The sequence below is a fragment of the Diabrotica virgifera genome, chromosome 6 (assembly GCF_917563875.1).
Source record: "Diabrotica virgifera virgifera chromosome 6, PGI_DIABVI_V3a".
NCBI classification, from domain to species: domain Eukaryota; kingdom Metazoa; phylum Arthropoda; class Insecta; order Coleoptera; family Chrysomelidae; genus Diabrotica; species Diabrotica virgifera.
The window spans coordinates 3203340-3231297 of NC_065448.1; the positions used below are offsets into that span (position 1 = coordinate 3203340).

Here is a 27958-nt window from a genome sequence, read left to right on the forward strand (position 1 = left end):
TGTTATGTTCTAGGTTTTCTTCTATTTGGTTTTTAAAGCCTCTATTTTTTCTTTCTGCATATTCTAGTTGCGGAAGGAAGACAATTAAAAACAATAATAAAGGAATCAGTAGAGGAAACTGTCAGAAAAGCCAAGAAAAAAAGAAATACGGAATGGTATGATGATGAATATAGAATTGCAGTAAAGGGGAAGTTCCGAATATAAAATTGTTTAAAAAAAGATGTTTAAAAGAAAAGTTTGAAACAAACCAGAACCAAATAAAATATATGGTCAGATCACAAACGAGTACTATACTAAAATCACAATAAAGATGCACTAAAAATAAACAAACCAATATACGGTGAATGTTACGAGCCCTCCAAAATCATGATTTACAATGTATATGTTACTGTGAAAGTCCGAAATCCGGTGAATACAAGGGGTTGAATGCATAAAACGTAGTACCTGCTAATGCTTCAAGTATGTACTATATTTTTAAAGATTTTACTACACTTACAAAGCGTTTGTAAGTGTAGTAATGCTTTGTAACTGTAATAAAATCTTCAAAAATGTAGTACATACTTGAAGCGTTAACAGGTACCTACTACGTTTTATGCATTCCACCTATTGTAGCGCATCTTTATTGTGATTTTAGTATAGAGAACTTTCAAAGATGTTAACCAAAATATAAAGTCTCTAGGAGACCAGAATAATGGTTATATAAAAGTCTCTTGAATCATTCTTACTGTTTTTATTGGTGATTTTCAAGAACGGAGTCGGGTACTACCGGCATCCTTAATATCTTAGTGGACCGGCAGATTTTCATTGTTTATGATCCTTTTATATTCGCGTACAACTTGTCGTAGATGTGGCGGTTTAATGTGACTTAACACTTGGAGCCATTTGATGTGAGTTCATTTAATTACCACAGCTACCATGCTATTGTAATGTGCAAATGTGCAGCTGAATGTCGACTCATTTCAGGTATGGGCTGTGTAACCAAATTGCAGCACAATATTCAGCAGTCGAGAGAAAAAGAACCAAGGAAGTATAGCGGAAAGTGAAAATCTGTGCTACGCGCAAGGTGGTACCGCAGAGTTTTTGTATATCGTTGTTTCTTATACTCACGTTTAGGGAAGCTTTTGTTCAATTTTGCTCTTTAAAAATAGTGTTCTGTCTAATGTTACCTCCAAGTACTTCCATATCTTGTTGTGGATAAGAGTGGCATTTTCGAACCATATCGCTCACTGATTTCTATAGTGGTACAACCGCAAAAATGAAGTTCTGAGATAATTGACCATGAAGTTTCATGACATCGTAAAATACCATTCAAAATTACAATTTATGGATAAGAGGTCGACAGAAGGAACCAAATACTTGTCAATTAATGGTAAGATATTATATTCTTTTCCATTTTGTGAATTTCGAGAATTTTGATATAAATATGCCAGTATTGAATTCAAGTTTTATAGTGTTTTGGCAAAGATGGTAAGTAGTGGCATAAAAAGTTCATAAAATAAACGTTTTTATTTTTTAATTTTTTAATCATGTTTTTATTTGCAATAAAGATATACTATATGATCACAATATTTTTCTTACTAATAACTAAAAAAGAATTTTAAAATGATTAGCAGTTATAGAAAAACCTTGTTTATAGAAACAAGAATAAAAACGTGGAATGTAAGTTGATGTAAAATTCACTGTGACTTTTATTAATTGCATTAGATCGAATAAGATACATTAGATAATTAGATCTTAACACTTTTTTCTGGAAATTGGAATTTCATTTCGATAGACCCTATCAATTTCAATGTCTTTAAAAGAAAATATTTTGTTAGGATTTATAGTTCGTATTTCTTTGAGTAAGTTGACCATTTTAAAATAAAATTCGTTAAAGGAAGTTTTATATGATTATCTTTTTCGACTTCCAGTATTGAGACATCACTTAACAAAGACTTCTCCCTAAAGTAATACATGAAGTCGAAATGAAAAAAACTTTGCACATACTTACTTCTGTACCTTGTTTAACAAAATGAAAAGCATTGTTATTGGTTCTTCCACCACTCTTTGCTACATTAACCTGTTCCATCAATGCAATTATAATGTTTAACTGCTTAGAAATGTCTCCAAAATCCCAGTATAATTTAACCTTCGGAGTACGGAGATTATTTGACTTAGATTACGATGATGGGTCAGGCGTGACCCATTCTCATTTTATTTATAAGGATGTTTTAAATAGTCAGTATTATTAAACAGCATCTTTAATTCAACAAAAAAACAAAGAAAATCCTAAATTATTGTACAGTCGAACCTCGATAAGTCGGATTAAATGGGACCGCGGCCGATCCGGGTTATCGAAAATCCGGGTTAGCCGGAGAATATGGTAAAAGTTAATAAAACACAGTGTACTTACAGATAAACTCCATTATAATTGCAAGAACATGAAATACATATGCACAGTACATCTAAATTACGTACAGTTGTATATAGTATTGTCCATTTTTTAGTAAAAACTCAGTCAATAAACTGAAACAAACTGAAAAAATGTTTGTTTTGTCTGATGAAAATCAGTCCAGATTAGCCGGACTTCCGGGTTATCGGAGGCCGACTTATCGGGGTTCCACTGTATTTAAATTTTTTTAGATGGTTACCCATGGGCATATACTAGTTCGCTCCGGCGGCCAGATTTTAATACCTTACAGAAAACGGACATAGGTAAATTTGCTCCGGCTATATATTTGAATAAAGTGGAACCTCGATGAGTCGGATTAATCGAGACTGCGGCCGATCCGAGTTATCGAAAATCCGAGTTAGCCGGAGAATATGGTAAAAATTAATAAAACACGGTATACTTACAGGTAAACTCCATTATAATTGCAAAAACATGAAATACATAAACTATGCACAATACATCTAAATTACGTACAGTTGTATACAGTATTGTTTATTTCTTGGTAAAAAACTTGGTCAAAGTGAAAAAATGTTTGTTTTGTCTGATGAAAATCGGTTCGGATTAGCCGGACTTCCGGTTATCGGAGGCCGACTTATCGGGGTTCCACTGTACGTATAACCGTAAACAGAGACGGCTGCGATTTACGTGTACCTACAAACATATTGAAAATATTCTTCGAAATCCGAAGACCGGGTCAGGACTGACCCGGCATCATAGATGTTACGTAGAGGAAAAACTGTAATTTGCATGTTCACGAATTATATACGAAAAAATAGATTGAAACAAATAAGGAGAACTTACGATCAATCGGATTTGTATAAAAATTATTTCATAAAATATTAAGATATAACTGAATTTCGGGTCACGTTTGACCCAGTCTTCGTACTCCGAAGGTTAAAAACGCTCGTCTCTCTTCTTCTGTGCATTTCCGGTACATGCTTGCCTGCATTTAGTGATGTCACACGGATCTTTAACTGATCTGGCTGGAACGTCTATCTTCCTGTTGTACGTTTGATAAGATTGTCCAGAGTTTCGAAGGCCTTTAATTCTTTTTTGTACCCACTTCTTACATTCTTCTTCTTCTTACATTCTAAGTGAAATATAAGAAAAAGTAAACCTATACTGGCACAAGTTTTATTCTTTCGTGGTATTAAGTAAAGTGTTTGAATTAAAGTAAATTCTATACCGACACAACCTTATATTTTGGTGACACAAAGAGGATGTTTTTGCCAAAAAATTCATTCCATACTGGCACAACTTTTAATGTGCCGGTATAGACTAAAAAATAAGATATTTTTATTGAAGGTTATAAAAATTAAAATAGTGACATAACATTAGTTTTATGAAAATGTGCCGGTATTCCACGTAGAAACAACACAAAGACACCTAAAGTCAACGGTATATTAAATATGTGACGGTATAGTGCTGCCGCTCGAGCGAAATGGAGGGAAATATGCACGTGGTACAACTCTATCTAGGGGATTCTATGCAAGCTACCTTTATGCCGGTTTTGTTCAATTATAAAGTGAAATTTCGTGATTTTTAAGTAGCGGTTATCACAAAACACCATTTTCTGAAAATGTGCCACTCTAGAACTCAGTGAGCGATATGTTGAATTCCTTTGAACTCCTACTCAATAGTTTCCTTCTCTATACGTACTAATACTAATACCAATATTCACAGATTGATAAGGATGTGGTCTGGGCCAAAAGAAGTTATTGCCAGGATTGAAACACACAAGTAATTTGACAAATTTTATTTATTTACATTTAAATGCTTATAGCTCATGACACCTACGGATGTTGCACCGTTTTGGTTATATATATACAGTTTTTATTTTATAAAAACATTTAGGAAATTATTAAACATTTTGTACATAAAATAGATAATATAGTTAATAGTCTTTATTTGAAAGAAAGTGATGTCTTAAAAAGCTTTTTTTTATTAACGTTACAGTGGCGACTAGATATAAGATGGAAATTATAGATAATAAATCACAATATGTGTTGTCAAAAAGACAGCAATAATATGTATTGAAAATTACAACGAAACAAAAGTTTTCTCAATAAAAAAGGAAGTAAAATAATCTAGATCAGCTGTACCTGCATAAGATCAGGATAGCCATGAGGATTTCCAAACTCCAAAGAGTCGTACAACAAGAAGAAGAATGATATAAGTAGATGGATAAAGAATTCATACTTGAGCTGGCAGCTAAAGGATAGTTGTGTTCCTGAAATAAAGAGCAGAATAGAAAAACCAAAAATGTTGTCTCAAAAAATTCGCAAGTTTTTGAATATTCGCAGATTGGAATTCATCTATAGGTAGAAAATGCTTGTGAAGATAGTTGTTGTAGAAGATAGTTGTGTTCCTGAAATAAAGAGCAGAATAGAAAAACCAAAAATGTTGTCTCAAAAAATTCGCAAGTTTTTGAATATTCGCAGATTGGAATTCATCTATAGGTAGAAGATGCTTGTGAAGATAGTTGTTGTAGAAGATAGTTGTGTTCCTGAAATAAAGAGCAGAATAGAAAAACCAAAAATGTTGTCTCAAAAAATTCGAAAGTTTTTGAATATTCGCAGATTGGAATTCATCTATAGGTAGAAGATGCTTAACTGTTAAGTTTGATATAAGCATGGACAATATTGGCCAGATATATTAATAAACATGAAAAGCTTTTGAAGTGTATGAAATCATGATTATTCTTAAAATATTTGACAAAAGTCAGATACGCGGAAGAATTACATAAGGCTTGCCTGGAGGATAGAAACCACTTTGAATTAATAAAAAGTAAGGGGACTGAAGAGCTCAGAAGACATCTTAAGAGCTCTATGACGTAAAAATATGTCATGGATGCATAACGATTCATTAATGGATGAAAATCCATAGTTTGAAATGGTACGATTAGTATGGGGTTGAAATGGCATAGAACCATTTAATCCCTAACTACCTAACATCTTACAAGAATTAATGAATAGTGGATGCCTTGGCAGAAATGTACCAGGTGTCCCAATAAGAATGGCTCTCGGCCATATCTCAGGAACCGTTTATAGTACAGCTTTGAGAAAAAAATATTTATAACTAAAGTTGCCTCGGGAAAAGCCTGGAAATTATTTTCATAATTGTAGGTCCGCCGCTAGAGGGCGTAATTGAATATCAAAAATTAAAAAATTAAAATTTTACAAAATTTACCTAATAAAAGAGCACTGGAAATCCAATCATCGTATTTTCCATAGAATTCTGCGCATATTTGATTTCACAAGTTTAAGTCTACCTTTGAAAATAAGAGGTGGGGGTGAGTGAGAACCTTCTTATGAAAAAATGGCTGTAAGTCCGGTTCTGCTAAATCGAATTTTGCATACTTGGTCTTGTTGAAAACAGCTCTTTTTCGTCAATGTAAGTGTTTTATTTTCGAAATAGCCTAATAAGTAATATGCAAGCTAGGAGGCGTTATTTAATTATTTTCAGAAATCTAGTTTTCTTTGGAAAATATTAAATATAAGTATGCATTTTTAATCTTGTATTACAAAATGAGACCAAATTAGCAACATAATACCGAAAACCGCATGGCGATATCTTTTTTGTATCTCCAGATATCTTAAGAAATGTGTAAATTTTAAACATAACTGTTACTGTCACCAGTAAACGAGGTTAAGGAAAAATAGTGTGCTATGGAAAAAACAAATAAAAATTTTCCAGATGTAAACGTATATAATTAATTAAAACAACAATAAGACAAACAACACTATAAAATATAACAACTTTTATTTGTGGGGACGGATTAAAGACCTTGTTTTTGCCGATAGTCCCACTACTCGAGAAAACATGATCTAGAATCTAGAGAATACGAAACGCCATTCAAAGCATTGCGAAAGCAGAAATTGAGACTACTGTTCAATCTACTCTTTAAAGAGTAAATGCTTGCATCGAAAATGATGGGCAACAATTTGAACATTTAGGTCGTCACTAAGTAAGTAGTTGCTTTTATTTCTTTGTTATATTTTATAGTGTTGTTTGTCTTATTGTTCTTTTAATTAATTATATACGTTTACATCTGGAAAATGTTTCTTTGTTTTTTCCATAGCACACTATTTTTCCTTAACTTCGTTTACCGGTGACATTAACAGTTGTTTAAAATTTATACGTTTCTTGAGATACCTCGAGATATAAAAAAGGTATCGACATGCGGTTTTCGGTATTATGTTGCCAATTTAGTCCAATTTTGTAATACAGTATTAAAAATGCATACTTGTATTTAATATTTTCCAAAGAAAACTAGATTTCTGAAAATAATTAAATAACGCCTACTAGATGGCATATTACGTATTAGGCTATTTCGAAAATAACACTCTTAAATTGACGAAAAAGAGCTGTTTTCAACAAGACCAAGTATGCAAAATTCGATTTAGCAGAACCGGACTTACAGCCATTTTTTCATAAGAAGGTTCCCACTCACCCCCACCTCTTATTTGCAAAGGTAGACTTAAACTTGTGAAATCAAATATGCGCAGAATTTTATGAAGAATACGATGATTATATTTCCAGTGCACTTTCATTCGGTAAATTTTGTAAAATTTTGATTTTTTTATTTTTGATATTTAAGTACGCCCTCTAGCAGTGGGCCTACAATTATAAAAATAAATTCCAGGGTTTTCCCGAGGCAACTTTTGTTATAAATATTTTTTTCTCAAAGCTGTACTATAAACGGTTCCTGAGATATGGCCGAGAGCCATTCTTATTGGGACACCCGGTACAGTAACTAAAGAAGAAGAAGAATAACTCAGACTTGAAATTTGGAATCGATTATGAATGAGAACAATAACCATAAAGAAGGAAAGAACGCGATAATAAAATGTTATATAAAATTATTTTGTACCTATATTTAACCACAAGCCGCCACTGCATTCCCCCCACATTTCCAATACAATAAAGCCTTTGAAAAAAGTATTACAATTTGTGCTAATAATTATATATATATTAAATTTATTATTTGATCACAATGTCACAGTATATAGGCCTTTAGTTATTTAAAAGTTTAAAATATACAAAAAGTGGGCGTACAAAGTCCATACCCTCGTTATTATCTGAACCATAATACATACTTACATTAATAATAATTTTTTGAGGAACTAAACTAAGCCGTCTGTGTATTGTTTGTAAGATCTTGTAACGTTGTTATTAAAAATGGCGGACGAGCGCCATCTTGTAAAATAATTTCAAACAGGATCATGTGGCAAGAATTCCTCATTTGGAAGCTCTTGTGACGGTTCCATGACATCTCGTAACGCGACAGTTCGTAACCGGACAATTCGTAACAGCGACAGTTCGTAACTATACAAATTCGTAATGGACAATTCGTAACGTCTAAATTGAATTATTCTGTTTATTTTTGTTAACGTGGAAACTAAATGTTATTACAATTATAAATGAAATTATGTTTATCAATTTAACGAATCAGTAGCAGGATAAACATTTTTAAGGCATTTCATATTTCGTCTTTCAGAATATAATAAATGTATTTAAACCAAGTATTAAAGTATTAAAAACCATTCCTCGTATCAACTATAACCGTTGATTGAATACCCCAACGCTATAACCAATCACAAGGTTTATTATAATAATAGGTAATTATAATCTTTCCTTTACAAAATTTTTACTAGAAAATTGGGAATGTCTAAAGACGGTTGTTTGCTTAAATATTTCATGAATTACTTCATTATTCCTTTGTCTAGGTATATGCAAATTTAAGGAACAATAAGAGGGATAAACTTTTAAAAATATTGTTAAAAGTTTGTATGTATTTAAATATTTGTTTGTGTTTAAAGACTTTTAACATATTCTGAAACACGAAACATAAAATGTGTTAAACATGTTTATCCCGGTACTGATTCGTTAAATTAATAAATATAATTTTAATTATAACTGTAATAACAGTTAGTTTCCACGTTAACAAAAATAAACAGAATAATTCAATTTGGACGTTACGAATTTGTATAGTTACGAACTGTCGCCGCTGCGAAGTGTCGCTGTTACGAATTGTCCTTTACCAGTTGTCCGGTTACGAACTGTCGCGTTACGAGATGTCTGGTCACGCTTGTGCCATTCAGTGTGTTCGTGTTCCTGGATTGTTGTGTGATTCTGTGGTGCAGTTCAATGGCAAGTATGTAAAAAAGTACGGACTAACTTTAATATCTTGGTATTATTAAATTTTTATATAAGAATGCTCGAATAGGACAATTTATTTCTATAATCTGCAATATCCTAATAAAATTCATTTCTTTTGTGCTGACATCTGTCAAAAATATTATATCATTTTTCTTAAACATTTGCAGTAGAGTGCGTCATTTGACAGCTCTTGTGTCTTTTAATAAGCTTTTACATTTGTGTGTGGTTCTGTCGCTTTAAAATTATCTTAAACTGACTCACAGTGAAAGTATTTTTTTTGTTTCTAAGTGGTACAAGAGCTTTCAAAAAAGTCTTATGCAAATCTCGAGAGAATTTTAAATACTTAATCCACCTAATCAGTACATAATTAATACCTAATCAGTCTAATATGGCAACAGTACGACTAGATCAGAAGTTCTCAAGCCAATTCAGAGCAGAGAGAGGGGTTAGACAAAGTTCCGTTTTGCAACTGTCTTATTTAATATTTATTGTGAAGATATTGTGTGAATAGCTTTAGAAGGATGAGTTGATGGAGTAATGGTGGCTGGTAGAAAAATCTCCAATTTAAGATTTGCTCATGACAGTACACTTCCAGCAGCAAATGAACAAAAAATGTTAGATCTCCTGCGAAGAGTTGAGTTGGACAGCATCAAAGTTGGTCTTAAGATTAATAAAAAAAGACGAAAATAATGGTGATAGACAGATTAACCACTATTCAGTTGAGTAACCACTTGCAGGAGTAGACAACTTCATCTGTCTCGGATCTAGTATAACTAACGATGGCAACTGCGAAGCAGAAATTTGGAGACGCATTGGTATGCACAAAAATGCCGTGAGTCTCCTAACTAAAGTTTGGAAAGACAGTCTATCTCTCAAAAAATCAAGAAGAGATTGCTTGGGCATACCTTAGACAGCTCATCGCACAAACATTTATATTATTAACCAACTTGACATTAAAACAAGGCTGTCCACAACATGTCTGCAGCACATTACATAGTTCCTTGGTCACGTGGTTCGCAGAGGTGATTATAATTTAGAGAGATTAAGCGTTTCTGGAAACGTTCCGGGGAGAACATCAAGAGGACTGTCACCAACCAGGTGGTCCAACCAAATTTAGAATTCAGCCACTTATTCTGCCAAACATTTAGAGCAGTTGAAGATAGAGACCAATGGAGAAAAGTTAAGAGTATTGGAGAAAGTAAGAGGGTGATTTGTGTCTTCGTCCAAGTAAGTAAAATGTATGATTCCCTTGCACCTACGTAAAAAGTCCTTACTAATATTTGACAGCTTGAAGCCAACCTATACCTGTAATTTGGAGTCAAGGCAGTTGGCATATACATATTATAAAGTGTAGAAGGTTAGTTACCAAGGTACACTGCACAACTTTTTGTAACACTACCGCCACTGGCGGTACACTGGCCACATTTTGAAACAACACACCAAAATAGCACAAAAATTTGGAACCGTACCAAGTTTTAATAGCTTTCAAATGATGTATTACTTATGACCCCGTTGCAAATTCTTTTAGAAAATGGTCACTGAATATCTTAAAAACAATCTACAAGTGGCTTAATTCAGTTATTCATGAATCGTGAGTAGTACGGTTCAAAAAATAAAATGGTTACAGCTTTTAGACGCGCCCCGTAGAATACAAATCAGGAAAAACGAGTTCGAAGTTGGTTTAGATCAACAATATTTACATAAAAGCATCGATTTACATATCGCTCCACACTATTGCTTTCTTAGAACGATCTACACTAGTAAGAAAGTTCCCGAAGGGGTTCCAAGATGTCGCGGTAACTGCAGCTCCGTGTTCCTTGAGTATCGTCTCCACTTTAGCGCTATTCACGCCCCAAATGTATACTGACCCATCGGCCGACCCAACAGCGACGTACTGCCCATCGGGACTGAAAGTCGCTCTCGAATAGTCGCATCCCACCTTAAAACCATCGCAGCTGAACAGCGTCACTACTTGGTTCATCCGTAGATCGAGAAGTTTAAGGGTATCATCCCTGACGCAGCAAACGAGATACTTGGCATCTCTTGTTAAATCTAACGAAGTAACTTTACCGTTTAAAACTACGTTATTGGCACTAGATTCCGATCTGCTATCCCAAAACCTTATACTCTTATCAAAATGGCCACTTATAATTATTGAACCTGCACTATCCACCGTAACAAGATCATTGCAACTGGAACCTGCGAATTTGGTCTCTATACAAGCTCGACTACGTAGGTCCCAAATTTTCAAGGTGCGGTCATGACTGCCGGTGACTACCTTGGAAGCTTCCCCTAAGAATTTGGCAGCCATCACTTTACCAGAATGACCAGTTAAAGTATGCCGTAACCTCTGGTCTGCGATTGTCCACACTCTAGTAGCGTAATCGTTGGAAGCACCTAAGATTAAAGAACCCGAGGAATCGAAATCTATAGCCATAACGCCGGCATTACTACCTACTAACGTCCCTTTACTATCGTAGCAACCTTTAGAAATTTCCCAAAGCTTCAACTTGCGATCAGCACCTCCCGTAGCTAAAAGCTTCTCCAGAGGACTCCATTTGACAGCACTAACTTCTCCTTCGTGGGCATCAAACTTAACATTTAAACTAGCTGGTAGGTTCGAAGTACATAAAGGACCATAACCTTCAGTCAGTTCTTCGGGTGATCCTCTAGTATCTTTGCACGCTTCTTCTATCTCTTTCTGCATCTTTGCGTAGCGTTTCTTAAGAAAATTATCGTTTTCTTCGTTCATGCGGTCTGCGTCCTTCGCTTTGTACTTTATAAGTCTTTCTACCAGTTGCCTATTTTCGTCTTGGGCCTTTCTCAATTTGTCCTCTAATGACGTAAACAGCATCTGGAGCGCTTGGTGTTCGTCTCTAAGAGTATCCCAAAGATATTGCAGTTCGTTTTTTGATTTGTCTAACATGGAAATTTCGGCTTGGAGAGACACCATTTTTGCCGCGTTTTCTGCTAGTATCACATTTTTGGAAGCAATTATTTTCTCCTTTTCTTGAACTAGAGCATTCAGATCGATTATCTGTTGCGCATTTTCTCCCTTTCTTCGATGCAATTCCGTCAGTTCCTCGGCTTGAACGAGCAGTTTCTGCTCTAAGTGCTGTATTCGTTCTTGGAGTTTAATATCGCCAAGACTAGAACTATTGGATCCGAGACTACCCCTACCCTTAAGTTTTTCTACTTGTATTGACAGCTGAATGTTTTCTGTATATAACGTATTGTAATTTTCGAATATTTTGGTATGTTCTTCCACTAGTTCCTGAAATAGATCAGTTTCTCTTTTGTTTCTCTCCTGTAATTGATTGAGGATGGAATTTCTCCAACTATTGGTCTCAGCGTATGCCGTCATATCTAAATCTGTATTTCAGGATACAATTCACAATCCCTCATTGGCTTGTAATGTGGATGTTTGGATCTACAACAAATGAAAACGTGTTAGAACCTTCTTGCGGGATGCACTATCGTTTTAGGGTACAGTAACTCCTTTTAGGGTACAGTAACTCGTTTTAGGGTACAGTAACACAAACATCACAATCACTTCACTGAACTCACTCATTTCTAATCAATTCCACCGCGTATCTTCAAGTGTATAGTGACTTATTGAGACTTCTATTACTGATTACTATTGTTCTGAAGCTATTTTCTTAGGGCACCTTAATGCAAGTTACTATTTTTATTATGAATAAGCCACGATTTTATTTTGAATTTAAATTTATTTGACGTTTCGATTTCCACTTCGAATTACTCAAAATACAAAACATTAATAAATTAAACGAATTTTGTTTTTTGTTACCTGGTAAAAAATTCTTCTAGTAAATTAATTTTATCTGAATCATTTATATTGAAAATTCAGACATACAATGTATAATATTTTAAAGTAGAAGACTTTAAAATGATATTGCCAATATTCATGAGTGGCGTTCCTGGGACAACTTTATTGACAGAGAGTTCATTCGATTATACGAAATTAACTTTATCTTCAGAATATCCGTCAGAAAAATCATAGCATGTGATTTGTTTTTAAAAAACAACCACATGCTGCGATGACAGTAAAATTCTCCTAAATTTGTTATCGAATGAACTATCTTCATATAAATATCACTTCAAAGCCATCCATTTTAAAATATATAATATATGTCTGAATTGTCCATATGGATGAGTCATGAAAACAAAATTTGTTTACTCTATTAATATTCTGTATTTTGATAACGATTTCCGAAGTGGAGATTCAAACGTTAAATAAACACAATTTTAAAGTAAAATTGTGGCGTATTCCCAATTAAAATAGTAAATTTCTATTACTGAGTTATTATACTGCTCTGTATTATGCGATCTTTTTGAGGCAGAGTACATTTTTAAACATTAGAAGTATGTAGCACAGACCAATGATACACACCTAGATGTTAAAGGACATATAAAAGAAAGTGTTAGATAGAATCCTTTAAACCACATCAAGTTTAAGAATATAGCACACTACCAACAAGACACTGTATCCCCAAAAGTGTCAAAGGTCTAGAACATATTTTCAAGAAATTTTAAAGAAAGGGAAAGATACAAGAATTACCAAACCATCAATAAAGTTGCAATTAAAACTAAACTTACTACCAATGACCAATTTTCCAATACGTTAAGTAGAATCAGCTGTGGAACAACTAAAAATTTGATTCTGAAACTATCTTGACCGATCATGGCGTACGCGATAGAAACAAGATGTGGCACAGCAGAAACCAAGAGGTTACTGAGAACATCAGAAATGAGAACGTTGAGGTCAATAACTGGGAAAACACTAAGAGACAGAATATCGAACGACAGAATAAGAGATCTCTGTAACATACAAGATATAGTACGGTGGGGAAGACAGAGACGACGAGAGTGGAATTAGCATGTGACGAGAATGGACAGCAAGAGAATAGCCCGTATAGCCAGGAATAGGAAGGCCCCTTAAAAGGTGGCGAGATAGCTGGCAGTCAACATCACAGCTACGAATACAAGCTCAAAATCAGTTAAGAACAGGCCAAGAAGCCTAATATAAGAAGAAGAAGAAGAAGAAACTATCTGATTATGACATTTTTATATCAAGGGGAATAAGGCACAATTTTAATAAAAAAATACTCTACATTTGACATTTCAAAAATCTAAATTTCCTTCGAGGTGGAAATCGAAACGTCAAATATAGAGCATTGTTAATTAAAATTGTGCTTTATTTCCTTAAAAAAGGCGTTAGCTAAAAATGTTGTAGAAAAATAAAGAAGATACAAGGATAAACGCTATTGGATACTTGATGGAAGTTCAATTTATCTAACAATAAAACACTGAAAACTTTTATTTTCAGTGTTTTACATCACTACAGCTGTTTCGGCAAAGTGTCTTTTTCAAGGGATGTGATTTTACTATGCGTCTACATTTTGTAGTCTTTAACTGAATAAACAGAGAAGTGGGGAGATGTTTGTCTTTAGTTGGGGCATTCTGAATTATATCTGTATTTTTTAATTTATTAATTTCCATAGTTTCTAATGAGACAATGGGAAACAAACAATTCGGTTTCAGAGAAGGATTGGGAACAAGGGAAGCTTTGTTCTCAATGTTAACATTACTTCAACGATCATGGGAAGTACAGAAACCAATTTACGTCTGCTTTATAGATTTTGAGAAGGCGTTTGATAGAGTTCAACATGATAGGTTGATAGAAATGATTGGAATAGATGATAAAGATCTGAGACTTTTACAACATCTATATTGGAATCAAGAAGCTTCTATTCTGGTAGACGGCAAAGAAACAGACAAAATTTGCATTCAAAGAGGTGTCAGACAGAGTTGTGTGTTATCCCCAACTTTGTTTAACGTATACTCAGGAATAATTTTTAATGAAGCCTTGGAAGGACAATGTGGAGTTCGAATCGGGGGAGAAACTATTAACAACATCAGATATGTAGACGACACCGCGATCATGGCTGAAAATATCGAAGATCTTCAATTCCTTATAGATCGAGTCACTAGAGAATGCTCCAATAACGGACTTAACATAAATGCAACAAAGACAAAGTTACTTGTGGTTAGTAAACAAGACGTCGGCCCTATGGAACTAATTGTCAATGATGAATCAATAACAAAAGTTAACCGTTTTAAATACCTAGGATGTTGGATAAACGAGACACTAAATCCGGATGAAGAAATTAAAACTCGTATAGAAATTGCAAGAGGAGCATTTATGAAACTTAGAATAATTCTGAGCAACTCTCACCTGAACTTACAACTAAGAATCAAGTTCCTAAAATGTTATGTGTATCCTGTATTACTATATGGATGTGAAACCTGGATCATGAAGGTTAACATGATGAACAAATTAGAAGCCTTTGAGATGTGGTCGTATCGTAGAATGCTTAGAATATCTTGGGTTCAACGCATTTCAAACAGAGAAGTCTTAAACAGAGTAGGTCAAGGCGAAGGTGACTTAATGAATATGATAAAAAAGAGAAAACTTGAATATCTGGGGCATATAATGAGAGGTAGCAGATACAGGATGCTGCAGAAAGATCGACGGAAAAAGAGGAACTGGTCGAAAGAAATATTCATGGCTCCGAAACCTTCGTCAATGGACTGGCTTATCAGCAGATCAATTGTTACATACCGCACAAGATCGAGAACGATATCGGCAAATTGTTACGGAAGCTACCTACGCCTAAAAATTTGGGCACGGTACTTAAAGAAGAAGAATATAGTTTCTAATAAGGATAGATTAAAGCCTTTATTTTGAATATATAGTCATAACTTTATTTATTCAAAGACTGTTAAAAGAAGAAAGTCGAATATGACATAAAGTAAAATATGGATTAAGAACGAAAAAATACATCCTTCTTCTTAACGCGATATGGCTCAAAAATTAATTGAAAAGTATGATATATGGGATCTAGAACTCAATAAAAAGAAAACCGAATACCTGTGCATTGGAGGACAACAAAGAGATCTCACTGCTACGACTATAAATATCTAGGTACTATCAATATTTTGCACGATGGAACATTAGACAAAGTCATAAGAGAAAAAAATACGGTAGACAGAAAAGTCATCACAATCTTAGACAGCATTTTATGGGAGCAATCCATCAGCAAGGAAAAAAAAGGGGATATAAATCAGACTATAGTGAAAAATATCACTTATACAGCTGTGAGGTATGGGCACTGAAATAATGAACAATGGCAACGCTGAGAGCAACGGAAATGGATTTTTGGAGAAGAGCTGCAGGAAGATCTAGAAGAGAAAGGATTACCGACGAAAGCATTAGATTAATGGAAATCAAATGAACAATCACAGATGACTTATCAACAAAACAATTTATCTGGTTCGTATATATACAAAGAATGGATAAACAGAATACCAAAGGAAATACTATAACACCAACCAGAAGGAAGAGAAAACGAGGTAGACCGTGAACAAATTGTAATGAAGGAATAGACAAGCTGATAGAAAGGGCCATAGAAGAGGCCATAGTAGTGGTAGATCTATTCTTTATAAGAATCGAAACTTGGTAACAAATCGGTCTTAAGTATCAATTAGTAAAAGTGCTCACAAGATAGAAGTCCAATATTAGGTACACTCGATTTTCATTTGGGAGAATTTAGAAAGAAGAGGAAAAATTGAAAGAAGAGACGCAAAAAACGGAAAAACTGTAGGTCCAGACGAAATACCTGCGGAATTACTGAAATGTCTAGACGATGAAACTCTACCGGTACTACTGGATCTGTTTAATGAAGTATATAAAACCGGAAAAATCTCTCAGAAATGGTTGGTGTCCACCTTTGTAACAATACCAAAAACAATATACGCCAAAGATTGTTCGGACTATAGGACAATATCACTAATAAGCCATACCCTCAAAATATTTCTAAAGGTGATTCATGGAAGATTATACAGAAAGCTAGAATATGATATGGATGATACCCAATTTGGGTTCCGCAAAGGACTTGGAACAAGAGAGGCATTGTTTGCATTTAATGTCCTCTCTCAAAGATGCTTAGATATGAACCTGGATATTTATTCCTGTTTCATCGACTTCGAAAAAGCGTTCGACAGGGTCCGACATGAAAAACTAATAGAATTATTGAAAAACAGAGATATAGACAGACGAGATTTACGAATTATCATCAATCTGTATTGGAATCAAAAGGCCAATATAAAGATAGAAGAACAGGAGTCCAAGAATATTGATATAAAGAGAGGAGTAAGACAGGGTTGTGTTCTGTCGCCGCTACTGTTTAACCTGTACAGTGAAGCTATATTTCAGGAAGCGATAGCGGAGCTAAGTGATGGAATCTCTATAAACGGAAGAATAGTAAATAACATAAGATTCGCTGATGACACCGTTATAATGGCAGACACCCTGGAATCACTACAAGAATTGCTAAATAGAATTAACGATTATTGCATTCGATACGGACTAAAAATAAACAAGAAAAAAACTAAATTTATGATTGTCTCAAAAACAGAACATGGAAATGAAAGGTTAATGATAGAGCAAATCCAAATAGAAAAAGTTAAGACATACAAATATCTGGGAACCTGGGTTGATGACAAAAATGACCAAAGCAAAGAAATTAAAGTCCGAATTGAAACTGCAAGGCAAGCATTTATAAAAATGAAGACACTGCTTACAAACAAAGACCTTCAGTTGTCTCTCAGATTGAGGGCTCTAAGATGCTACATATTTTCTATATTGCTATACGGAATGGAAGCTTGGACATTGAAGAGACAACACATAAGAAGAATAGAAGCGTTCGAAATGTGGTGTTACAGAAGAATATTGAAAATTCAGTGGGTTCAAACGATTACCAATGTTGAAGTGCTACGACGTTTAAATAAGGAGTTAGAAATTATGAAAAGTATAAAAACTAGAAAACTGGAATATTTGGGTCACATTACCAGAGGAGAAAAATATGGGTTGCTGAGAATTATTATGCAAGGAAGGATCCAAGGAAGAAGAGGCATAGGAAGAAGACGCATCTCCTGGCTGAGGAACCTTAGAGAATGGTTTAACTGTAGTTCATTACAACTATTCAGAGCAGCAGCCAACAAAGTGACCATAGCCATTGTGATATCCAACCTCCGATAGGAGAGGGAACTTTAAGAAGAAGAAGAAAGAGGAGGGAAAAAGAATTTATTAGACAAAAAGCATTATATGAAACCTAGGAAAAATATATGAGTAAATTCACATAAGTTATGGGGAGTTTGATTAGTTTTGACATTGGGTGCCCTCAAAGATTTATTTATGAAACATGTTGCTGTATGTTTGGTTTACTTAAACACTCTTTAGACAACTGAAATAATGGAAGGCAACCATTTGACGAAGAAAACTGTTGAATGGAGAATAAGAGCAAATAGGAAAAGTAGAGGCACACCTCAAACCAGATGGACTGATGACATCAAACAAATGGCTGGTCATTCGTTTAATGTCATAGACACACCTAAGGGAGGCATACATCAGCTGTTGATTATGATTCTTTGGTCAAGATGATTTTCTGTCCCCCTGGCCTTTTTACTTTAATCCTAATTTTGATTATAAGACTTAACAAACCACATATTTGGTCTCTGTAACATTGATGCTAGAAATATTTACACAACATAAAAACAACTGGAAAAAAGTGTGTATAACCTTGTAGAATGGAGGAATAAAACAACACAATATCTAAAAATAAATATTTTCCTTATTTCTTCCAAAAATTAGACAGTTACCAAGATTAAAAGACCAAACTAAGACAAAATTATAGAAATATTGAGCCAACTGGTGTCTCTAACAACTATACAGACCCTTCGTACACAGGAAGTTTACTAAAACCAATATAGACAATAACTATCGAATGCAATAGCAAATTAAGGGTCCTATTCAGCAATCCCTAAAATAAAAAAAAAAACAAAAAAGTGTACCTCTAGAAGCAGTTAACAAAACAATAAATTACATTTTTCTATGTTAAAGCTTTTTGTAAGTACAAAATAAAAATTGTCACCTGTTTAATATAATAATGTAGAAGAATGAATTAATTGTGTGTGTTCGTAAGTGGAAGTAATTAGGAATGGGTGAATAGTACTCTTAATTTGTTACTGACACCTAAACGATAGCAAATATTAGATTAATTAGTACCTAAATGTAGAAAATATTAGTAGACCAACATTGAATAAGAATTGTAACATAAACATGGTATTAGTAATCACTACTTACTCATTATTATGATAACTATATAATATAGAAATTAATATATTCATACCACAGTCTATCTGTGAAAAAATCATTGAATTTTTTTGGCTATAAAACGTTTTTTATACATTTTAGAGAAAAACGGTTCAACTAAACGTTATATTTAGATCTTAAAAAATTCTTCAATTTGCGAGTTTCTAAATTAAAGTACATAAACAACTGACCAAGATAATTGCAAAAACCCCTTATTTTTGCACTTTTATTTTTTAATAATGACGTGAAATTATGGCAATCAATGAGTTATTGAAGTGTGCCAAATCTCTTCTAGAAGGCCCAAATAATTTGTAAGTTATTCAATATATTTATCCCGATTGAATTTTTAATTTTTTTTTTCACAAATTGTTTAATAAAAAATTCAGTTCACCTTTTGAACTGTCCACATACTTAAATTATCATTCATATCGCCTTATTCCTAAACAAATAAGTGAATTTTTAATATAATAAGTAATCTTCACAAAATCCTTGAAATATATCTTAATATTATGTCATTTAGGATTTACCATTAAGGATTGCATATTAAGAAATATCTATTACTAGAAATAGCTCAAAAAAAGTTGAGAGCAAATAAACTCCTGGACAAAATTAACGCACCACTTTAATTAATCTAAATATTTACAATATGAACACAAAATAAAACTAACTTACATTGAAATAATAATAAACACCTACAAATAAGTCCAACATGACTTTATCAAGACCTTAATTTGCCTTATTGTTTCTTTAAAAATTTGTTTTTGCCGGAAATGCTTAAATAAGCTAGCATAACTCCAAATTGCAAAAAGAGAAAAATAAGTAAAGTAACACGATAAAATGCATCTGGGTCAACACTAATACCGTGTAGGCCCTCCTCTACTTCTTATAAATGCATTTATGCGTCGAGGCATGCTTGATATCAAATGTTCAACAAAATCTTGCGGAATATTCTCCCATTCTTCAATAACGGCCTCAATGAGTTGGTTGTGATTGGCAATAGGGGGTTTATGACTTCGAATCTTTTTTTTTGAGATAGTTCCATATATGCTCTGTAGGATTCATGTCCGGACTCTTAGGTGGCCACTCTAATAATGGAATATCAACATCATTTAGGTATACAATAACCTATCGAGCCACATGAGGACGAGCGTTGTCTTGCATGAATAAAAAATTAGGTCCAAGAAACGGAGCAAAAGGCATTACATGTTCGACAATAATATTGTCTAAGTAATAATGGGCATTCATAGACCTCACGTATGGGGATCAACTCCGCACGAGCTTCAAAACAAATTTCCCCCCAAAACATTTTAGAGCCACCACCAAAAGGTACATTAGGAGAGATATTGCAGCTGGCAAACCTTTCTCCTCGCCTTTACCAGACACGCTCATGACCATCTGGAGCTTTTAGGCTTACTCTAGTCTCATCGGAGAAAATAACTCGTTTCCAATCATTGATGGTCTAATTTTGATGCAATCTTGCAAAATTTAATCTCTGAACCCTGTGTTCTCTGGTAAGCAAGGGTTTTTTGGCCGGTTTCCTGTTGCTCAATTCTGCTTCATTTAAACGTCTTCTAACTGTTTGAGACGATATCGCGACATTTCGAACATCTGCTAGTTTATTTTTTAGCAAATTGCTGGTGACTCTCCTATCTTTGAGAGCACGTTGTCTCAAAAAACGATCATCAATTTGATTAGTGCAACGTTTTCGCCCTTGTCCTGGTCTTCGATGGTACGACCCTGTTTCATTATATCGCCTCACCTTGCGACTGATGCTGGAATGATGTCTTCCTAACAAACCTGCAACGTACCGCATTGAATATCTTTCATCTATTAGAGTCGATGCGATGCTCGCACTGCCTCCTCCATTGACAAATTTCTTTGGCGGTTTATTTTTTATTTGATTTTTATGCAAATGAACTTCCAAACATGCATGTGATGAAAAATATCATAATAAAAAGCTTGTTTCTCACAAGCACTTTGCTTTAATCAGCACTTTTTATGAAAAGTTTAACTCACTTTTAGTCTAAAACGAAGTTTAATACAAATTATTGTTAAAACACCACTATTATTAGCTTACATATCTAACAACTGTCACTGTCAAACAAGGTCCATAGGCAACTTGTCGCACAGTAAATGATCAATAAATAAAGATTATTGAGAAAAATATGAGTGGTGCGTTAATTTTGTCCAGGAGTTTATATAAAGGCTCCTATTCCACAAAATGAGATAATACATTTAAAAAAAATAGAAATGTCAGAACATACACTCAATCTACATTCTAATGAATTAAAGCCAAACAAGTTTGCAGCACTAAAAATATATTACCAAGTAACAGATCAAGAAGCAGAGTGAAGATGCAAGCAAAGGAATAAAAAAACAAGAAAAATATCCATGAATGTATCACAAAGCAGAGAGCAAGTGTGAAAAATAGGAGTAATCACTAGGAATTGCAAGAAAATATTCAAAATGAATTGATTCTCAACTAAAATACAATGTTTTTAAAGCCAATACAGAAATATCTCCCACTAGAAATTAATTTTTAAAAGATATCTGACAGTCTGGTCATTTGAAGCGGAATCATTTTCAAAAAATCAATTACATAATATACTTTTAAATATCATTTAAAATCGATATAAATAGATAAATAGAAATTTTTTAATTCCTGGGTTTTCGGTCTGATAAAAATAAAACACTTTATTATGGCTTAAACGTTTCGGCTAATTGCCATTTTCAATAAGCACTTTAATGAATAATTGTAAACATTACATAAAACAAAACAAAAGACTAAAATTTACATTGCACTTGTTGGCTTGGCGTTTTGTTGTGGAATGCGAGCTTGACTCTTGAAACCATATGGCAGAATTCAAAATTGACGTCCGTTAAGGACCGTATTTAAAATATTTGCCAAATTGTACATTTATAAAAATTAAATCAATTTATTAAATTATGATATACACTGGAGAGATCCTTGATGTCAGTTTTATTATTTATGCAATTTTGGTCTTTCTTTACATGGATCATCTCCAATATACATCTTTTGTTGTAGTTTTGTTCTTTTTCTAAAATTTGTACATTTTCAAAATCAAAAGCATGGTTATTTTCTATGGAATGCTTGGCTAATGCTGTAGTGTTTACTTTGTTGGTTTGTACACTATGTTTGGAATTTCTAATAGGAATAAGGAATTAAAAAATTTCTATTTAATAATTTACGGTCAGGAAATAACTAAACTATAAATAGATAAATATATATCTTATTTAATCTATTGTTTATAAATATTAAAGTAATATGTTTAGAACATTGAGTACAATTTGTTTATATTTTCAAAACTACTGTAGATAGATGTAATCAAAAAGCCAAACTTAAGACATGTTGTTTATGTGTTTTGTGATAATTCAAATCTGTGTTATTTATATAAATGTCATACTAACGAAAAATATAAATGTGGATTCAAAATGCAATGTAATACCGAAACTAAAAGTTGCAAATAAATTGTTTATTTTTAATATATAGTATTTTATATAATATATATAGGATAGTATCACGAGGTTTTTTTCCTGGGTTTCCCTCATGATTTACTATGAAATCTCTAGCACAAGAATTTTACTGCCACTGTTGCATTTGGCTGTCTTTTTAACACATTGGCGGACAGTGCATCAAATGTTTAAGCTACGTCAATGGAAATTAGACGTTTATAAATGTTCTGTCCATCAACATGTTAAAGACATATCACATGCTATGATTTTTTGTGGCGAATATTCTTGAGTTAGGGTTGATTTCATGTAATCGAATGAACTATCTTTTAGTAAACTTGTCCTAGGAACGCAAATGATCAATATTGGCAATATCATTTTAAAGTCTTCTACTTTAAAATATCTTTCATAATCAAACTTATACTGTAAATAAACCCTTACAGAGAATGTGTATAATTGCAAACAAATTTAATAGTAATGATTTTTTTCATTTATCACTAAGTACTATTAAGAATGAGATCGAAAATACCTTTTTATGTAATCACATTGTGCTTTAATAGTTTAGTTAAATTTGAGTTGATTTGTAAAAATGGCAAGTCCGTAAATAAACAATGTATAATACATGTCGGAATTGCCGATATAAATGAGTCAGATTAAATTAAATTATTAGAAGAAGGTTTTACTAAGCAAACACATTTTTGTTTAATTTAGTAGTATTTTGTATTTTCACAATGGCTTCCGATTTGGACGTCGAAATGTTAATAAAATCATTTTTTTAGTAAATTGTGGCTTATTTCCCATTGAAAATAGTTTAATTAAATTGTTTATAACAAGTTCCAGTCACTTCCGATGCAAAAGCAAGTTTGAAATTGGAATTCAGCAGGTCAAAATACATGAGAGTACTTACACTCTGAAACTCAAATGACTTTGATCGGTTACAAAACAGCCCTGGTCCCAGGACTACATATGAGCGAGGTCTGTTACAATACAAACCTAGCTTTTGTAAATATCCATCACATTTGGCCTATGGTCAATAATAATGAATATTGTTGTTCTGAAGCTATTTTCTTGTGGCATTTTTACAATTTTAACTATTTAGAATGGGAAATAAGCCACAATATTATTAAAAAATGATTTTTATTAACGTTTCGACGCCCAAATCGGGTGCCGTTGTCAAAATTTTGTCAAAATAAAAATCATTTTTTAATAATATTGTGGCTTATCAAAATTTTGACAACGGCACCCGATTTGGGCGTCGAAACGTTAATAAAAATCATTTTTTAATAATATTGTGGCTTATTTCCCATTCTAAATAGTTAAAATAATGAATATATGAGAGAAAAATGAAAATCAAAATGTAAAGTTAATCCAGACCCACCCAGGGCCGGATTTAAGGGGTAGCAGGCTGGGCAGCTGCCCGGGGGCCCCACCAAGCCTCAAACGCAAAAAATATCAACAAATTATTCACATAGAATTATTTTTGTTTTATACAAACACTTGTGCCGTCCACTCTCTAAATTCAGTTGCAAAAGCTGCAGCTGAGTGCTGTTCTGCTGCTACAGAATTATCTGATTTCTTAAAAGAACTATATGTATTTTCACTTCCTCTACATATAGATACAACTTGTTAATCAAATGCTTAAAAGCTGCATCTTTAAGCGATAGCAACGCAGACCGTGGCAGAAATATTATTGTTCCTAAAAGAGTAAATACTACTAGATGGTTATCCAGGAGTGATACCGCAAAGGCACTAGTTAAAGATTATAATCAGACTAAAGTAGACTTATTCAAAATTTCAGAAGTAACAATTTAAAACTCGTAGCGATACAAATTGTTTGTATTGTAATTGTAGGCCCGGGACCTGATGGCATCCCATCAAGCTTGCTCAAGTACTGTGCATTTAATTTAGCTCAGCCATTATTTCTCATCTTTAACAAGTCTTTAGCTAGTGGAAGCTTTCCAAATGTTTGGAAGACCAGTTTCCTATTGCCCTTACACAAAACAGGTGACAAAACTCTTGTGTCCAACTATAGACCTATTAGTATCCTAAACTCTATTCCTAAACTATTCGAATCACTTGTCTGCGATTTCCTTACACCCTCCTTGAACGGTGTTCTATTGGAACAGCAGTTTGGTTTCAAGCGCCATAAGTCAACTGAACTCAATTTGCTGACATATACTAACTTCTTACTGAACACCTTGGACGAAGGACTACAGGTGGACGCCCTGTACACCGACTTCTCTAAGGCTTTCGACAGAGTTAATCACAATATTCTATTAGAAAAATTGCAGCGATTAGGGATACATGGTTCACTTCTGCTGTGGCTTAGGGAATATCTTCTGGACAGAAAACAAATCGTCAAGCTCTACAGCTATTTTTCCTACGAAATAGTTGTCCCTTCGGGCGTACCGCAGGGATCTCATCTTGGACCTTTGTTGTTTAATGTTTTTATTAACGATATAAAAGACTGTTTCCAATATGCGAAATTTCTTTTATTTGCTGACGATGTTAAGTTTTACTGCCACATTAGGAATCCACTCGACTGTTTAAGGCTTCAGTCCGATTTGAATCGGTTGAATGAATGGTGCAGCAACAATGACATGGTTCTCAACTCCTGCAAATGTTTTCACATTTCATTCACGCGTTCGAAAAGTCCTATCTCTTTCACATACAAAATAGGTGATATAAATATCACAACAGCCATATCCATAAAAGATCTTGGAGTTACACTTGACTCTGGACTATCTTTCAATATTCATATAAGCAATATCATGTCAAAATCGCTTCAACTGTTAGGTTTTATTAAAAGATGCTCCCAAGACTTTAAGCAGTTGAGATCGTTTAAACTGTTGTACTGTGCAATGGTGAGGCCAATCGTGGAATATGCATCTTGCGTCTGGTCACCCGCCTATGAGACATACAACTGTAAGATTGAAAGGATCCAGCACCTATTCCTTAGGTTCGTCGCATTCAAAACAAACCGTAGAGACTGGAATTATATGGATCTTGAACTAGAACTTAACATTGACACCTTATCAAGCAGACGGAAAAAGAAGGACATGTACATGTTGTATAATATTATAAATTCAATTCACGACTGCCCTGAGCTCCTGGAGGAAGTAGGTTTACATATTCCCTCCAGAATCACACGTTCAAGATCTACGTTTCATACTCCCATCAGCAGAACTAACTTCACTGCAAATTCTTTCATCTCGAGGGTTTCTAGACAGGCAAATGCTTGCTCCAATTGTGTGGATTTCTTTGCGGATAGTTCGCGATTTTTAAAAACGCTAAAGGATTGCACCCTCTAGTTTTATGTTCTTGAATATTTTAAACTTGTGATTATATATCTTTACCTGTTATTTTTACTTTTTGACTTGCTTTATTGTCGTAGTGTTTATTGTATCTTATTGTATTTTACGTATATTTGTAATATTTTGTTAGTTCTTCATATCTTCTGTAATGTTTTATTGCAATGAGCTTTGCTCGTAAATATATATAAATAAATAATCGAATGTGCTTACTGCAAACAGGAATATTTGCAATATTTTGGAATAAAATCTTAGAGAAAACAAACAGTTCAAGTCGTATTCTCCAAGATCTAAATATTTCCCTTAATTCAGGAGTGGCAGCACTTAGATCACTTAAAGAATTTATACAGTCAAGGCGTGACAATTTTAAAACATATGAGACACGAGTCACGATGGTAAGCGAAAGTCAAAACTATTTGGCACATAGAAAATGACTACGGAATATTCACCTGACTCCACTGGATTATCGAACATCTCAAGAGACTGAAATAACAACATCAGAGAAATTTAGGACTCAAAATTTTATCTTTATCACTATTATAGATCACCTCATTACCTCAGTCAGAGGCTTTCTGCATATAAATGCATTCATTCCAATTTTGGGTTTTTACATCATTTAGATATATTTTGGTCATGCATATATGTACAATATTTTGGCCATGTTATGCGGCACCCAGAGAGATATAATATACTTAATTTAATAATACAAGGCAAGGTAGACGGAAGAAGAGGGGCAGGTCGAAGAAGAATGTCACGGCTTAAACACCTGAGAGAATGGTTTAACAGATCCTCTACATCCATTTTCCGAGCTGCCATGAACAAAATTACTATAGCCAATTTGATAGCCAATGCTCGATAATCAAGCACGGCACATGAAGAATAAAACATCATTTAGGTTCAGAGCTATCAAAGCTTAGGTACTGACATCTATAGCAATGATTTAGATGAAATTCTAGGTGTCGAACTAATACAATTTGTAGAATTTTTCAAAGACGAATTCTGCTTATTAAATATAAGCAAAGAACTTTAAATATACCGATTACTAGAAGAAAAGAATGTGAATGATGCGTTTCGAAATGTTGAGGTGATACTTAGTTTATATTTCTGATGCCAACTAACTGTAGTGGGGAGAGTTAATAGGGCTTTTCATCGATTGTCATTTGTTTCGAGCTTCTGTCATATGTCGAATAATCCGTGTATATTAATATTATACACAGACAAGATACATGACACAAGCTCGAAACAAATGACTGTGAATGAAAAGCCCTACTCTCAAAACTTAAGTTAATTAAAAATTGACTTCGGTCTATGATGGGCCAAAAGCGTTTGAATCATCTCTCTATAATGAGCATTGAGCACGATGTCTTAAAGCAATAAGATATGTCCGACATAGTCAAGGAATATTTAAGTAAAAAATCTCGAAAAGTATCCGGACTTCATCCCTACACCCTACTATTTTTATTTTTAATATTGTACTGTAACAAATTTTAATTTTAAATTTTACTGAATTTAAAAATACAGTAGGACAGGGCCCCCACAACAATTTTGCCCAGGGGCCTCCACTGCCTTAAATCCGGCTCTGGACCAACCCATGTGCTGGTGGTATTTAACTACACATATTTCATTTTATTTTACTTTGATTTTAATCAGGGCCTCCTTTCATTCATTCTAATAAACTGATTGATGGTAGTAAAACAATTATTAGTTTATTCTTAAATATAGTAATAATTGTGTTTACCTGTACAAAGCTGCATAATACAGTATAAAGATGAACTTCGTGCAAATCATACAAATCGCTAAATATGTCCATGCAACATACAGATACATGCGAAACTTAAAGAAGTATATTTACGAAAGTAGACTTCAATGGAAGGGCTGGTGCAGTATTCATTTATATCTGTTTTTCCGGTAGCTTCTCTGCTCAATCTAAAAAGTACTTGTTTTAAACTTTCGGCAAGCTCATTCAAACTAAAATTAGTTATATTCCACATGTCATTATAGTAAATAGATTACCAAACATTTTAGAAGAATTAAACAAACGATTAAAACAGCAAATGGACAGAATGTCACGATGTAGTAATCGTAAAGTTTAAAATCATGTTTAATAAAGATTTGAGATAAGTCAACTTACGAATATCTAAACAGTTAATAACTACAAATATTTATTTTTCTACTTTAATCTTCCAAATTTTCTAATAATCAAAGTGACAGTGACAATTAAGGCAAGGCGACTTTAAATGACATGACAGAGAGTTTTTGTCAGAGCTGTTGACAGTTATTGACATATTTGACATATGACGTCACATGCGACACAAAATTCCGTGCACTGTAGATATAGTATTTTTACTA

At 33.6% G+C, this 27958-nt stretch overlaps 2 protein-coding genes across 3 annotated transcripts in view; both read right to left on the bottom strand.

Annotated features, from left to right (window-relative positions):
• LOC114326332 (proton-coupled amino acid transporter-like protein CG1139) overlaps positions 1-27517 on the bottom strand; it is a 101046-nt gene extending 73529 nt beyond the window's left edge. Inside the window, exon 1 of the mRNA XM_028274661.2 lies at positions 27348-27517. Within this exon, the coding sequence (XP_028130462.1) occupies positions 27348-27419 (72 nt within the window). The 5' untranslated portion in view covers positions 27420-27517. The remainder of the gene's footprint in view (positions 1-27347) is intronic.
• LOC114326330 (autophagy-related protein 16-1) lies at positions 4173-27851 on the bottom strand. Of its 2 annotated transcripts, XM_028274660.2 has the most exons (3): positions 27741-27851; positions 27462-27535; positions 4173-12023 (listed from the first exon to the last, which is right to left on the bottom strand). In XM_028274660.2, exon 3 carries the CDS (start codon positions 11955-11957, stop codon positions 10308-10310), a length of 1650 nt encoding a protein of 549 aa, XP_028130461.1. In that variant the 5' UTR covers positions 11958-12023; positions 27462-27535; positions 27741-27851; the 3' UTR covers positions 4173-10307. The 2 variants fall into 2 exon arrangements, with proteins under 2 accessions (XP_028130461.1, XP_028130460.1); XM_028274659.2 differs by lacking the exon at positions 27741-27851 and having other exon boundaries at positions 27348-27535.
• Between the last annotated feature and the right edge of the window lie 107 nt (positions 27852-27958).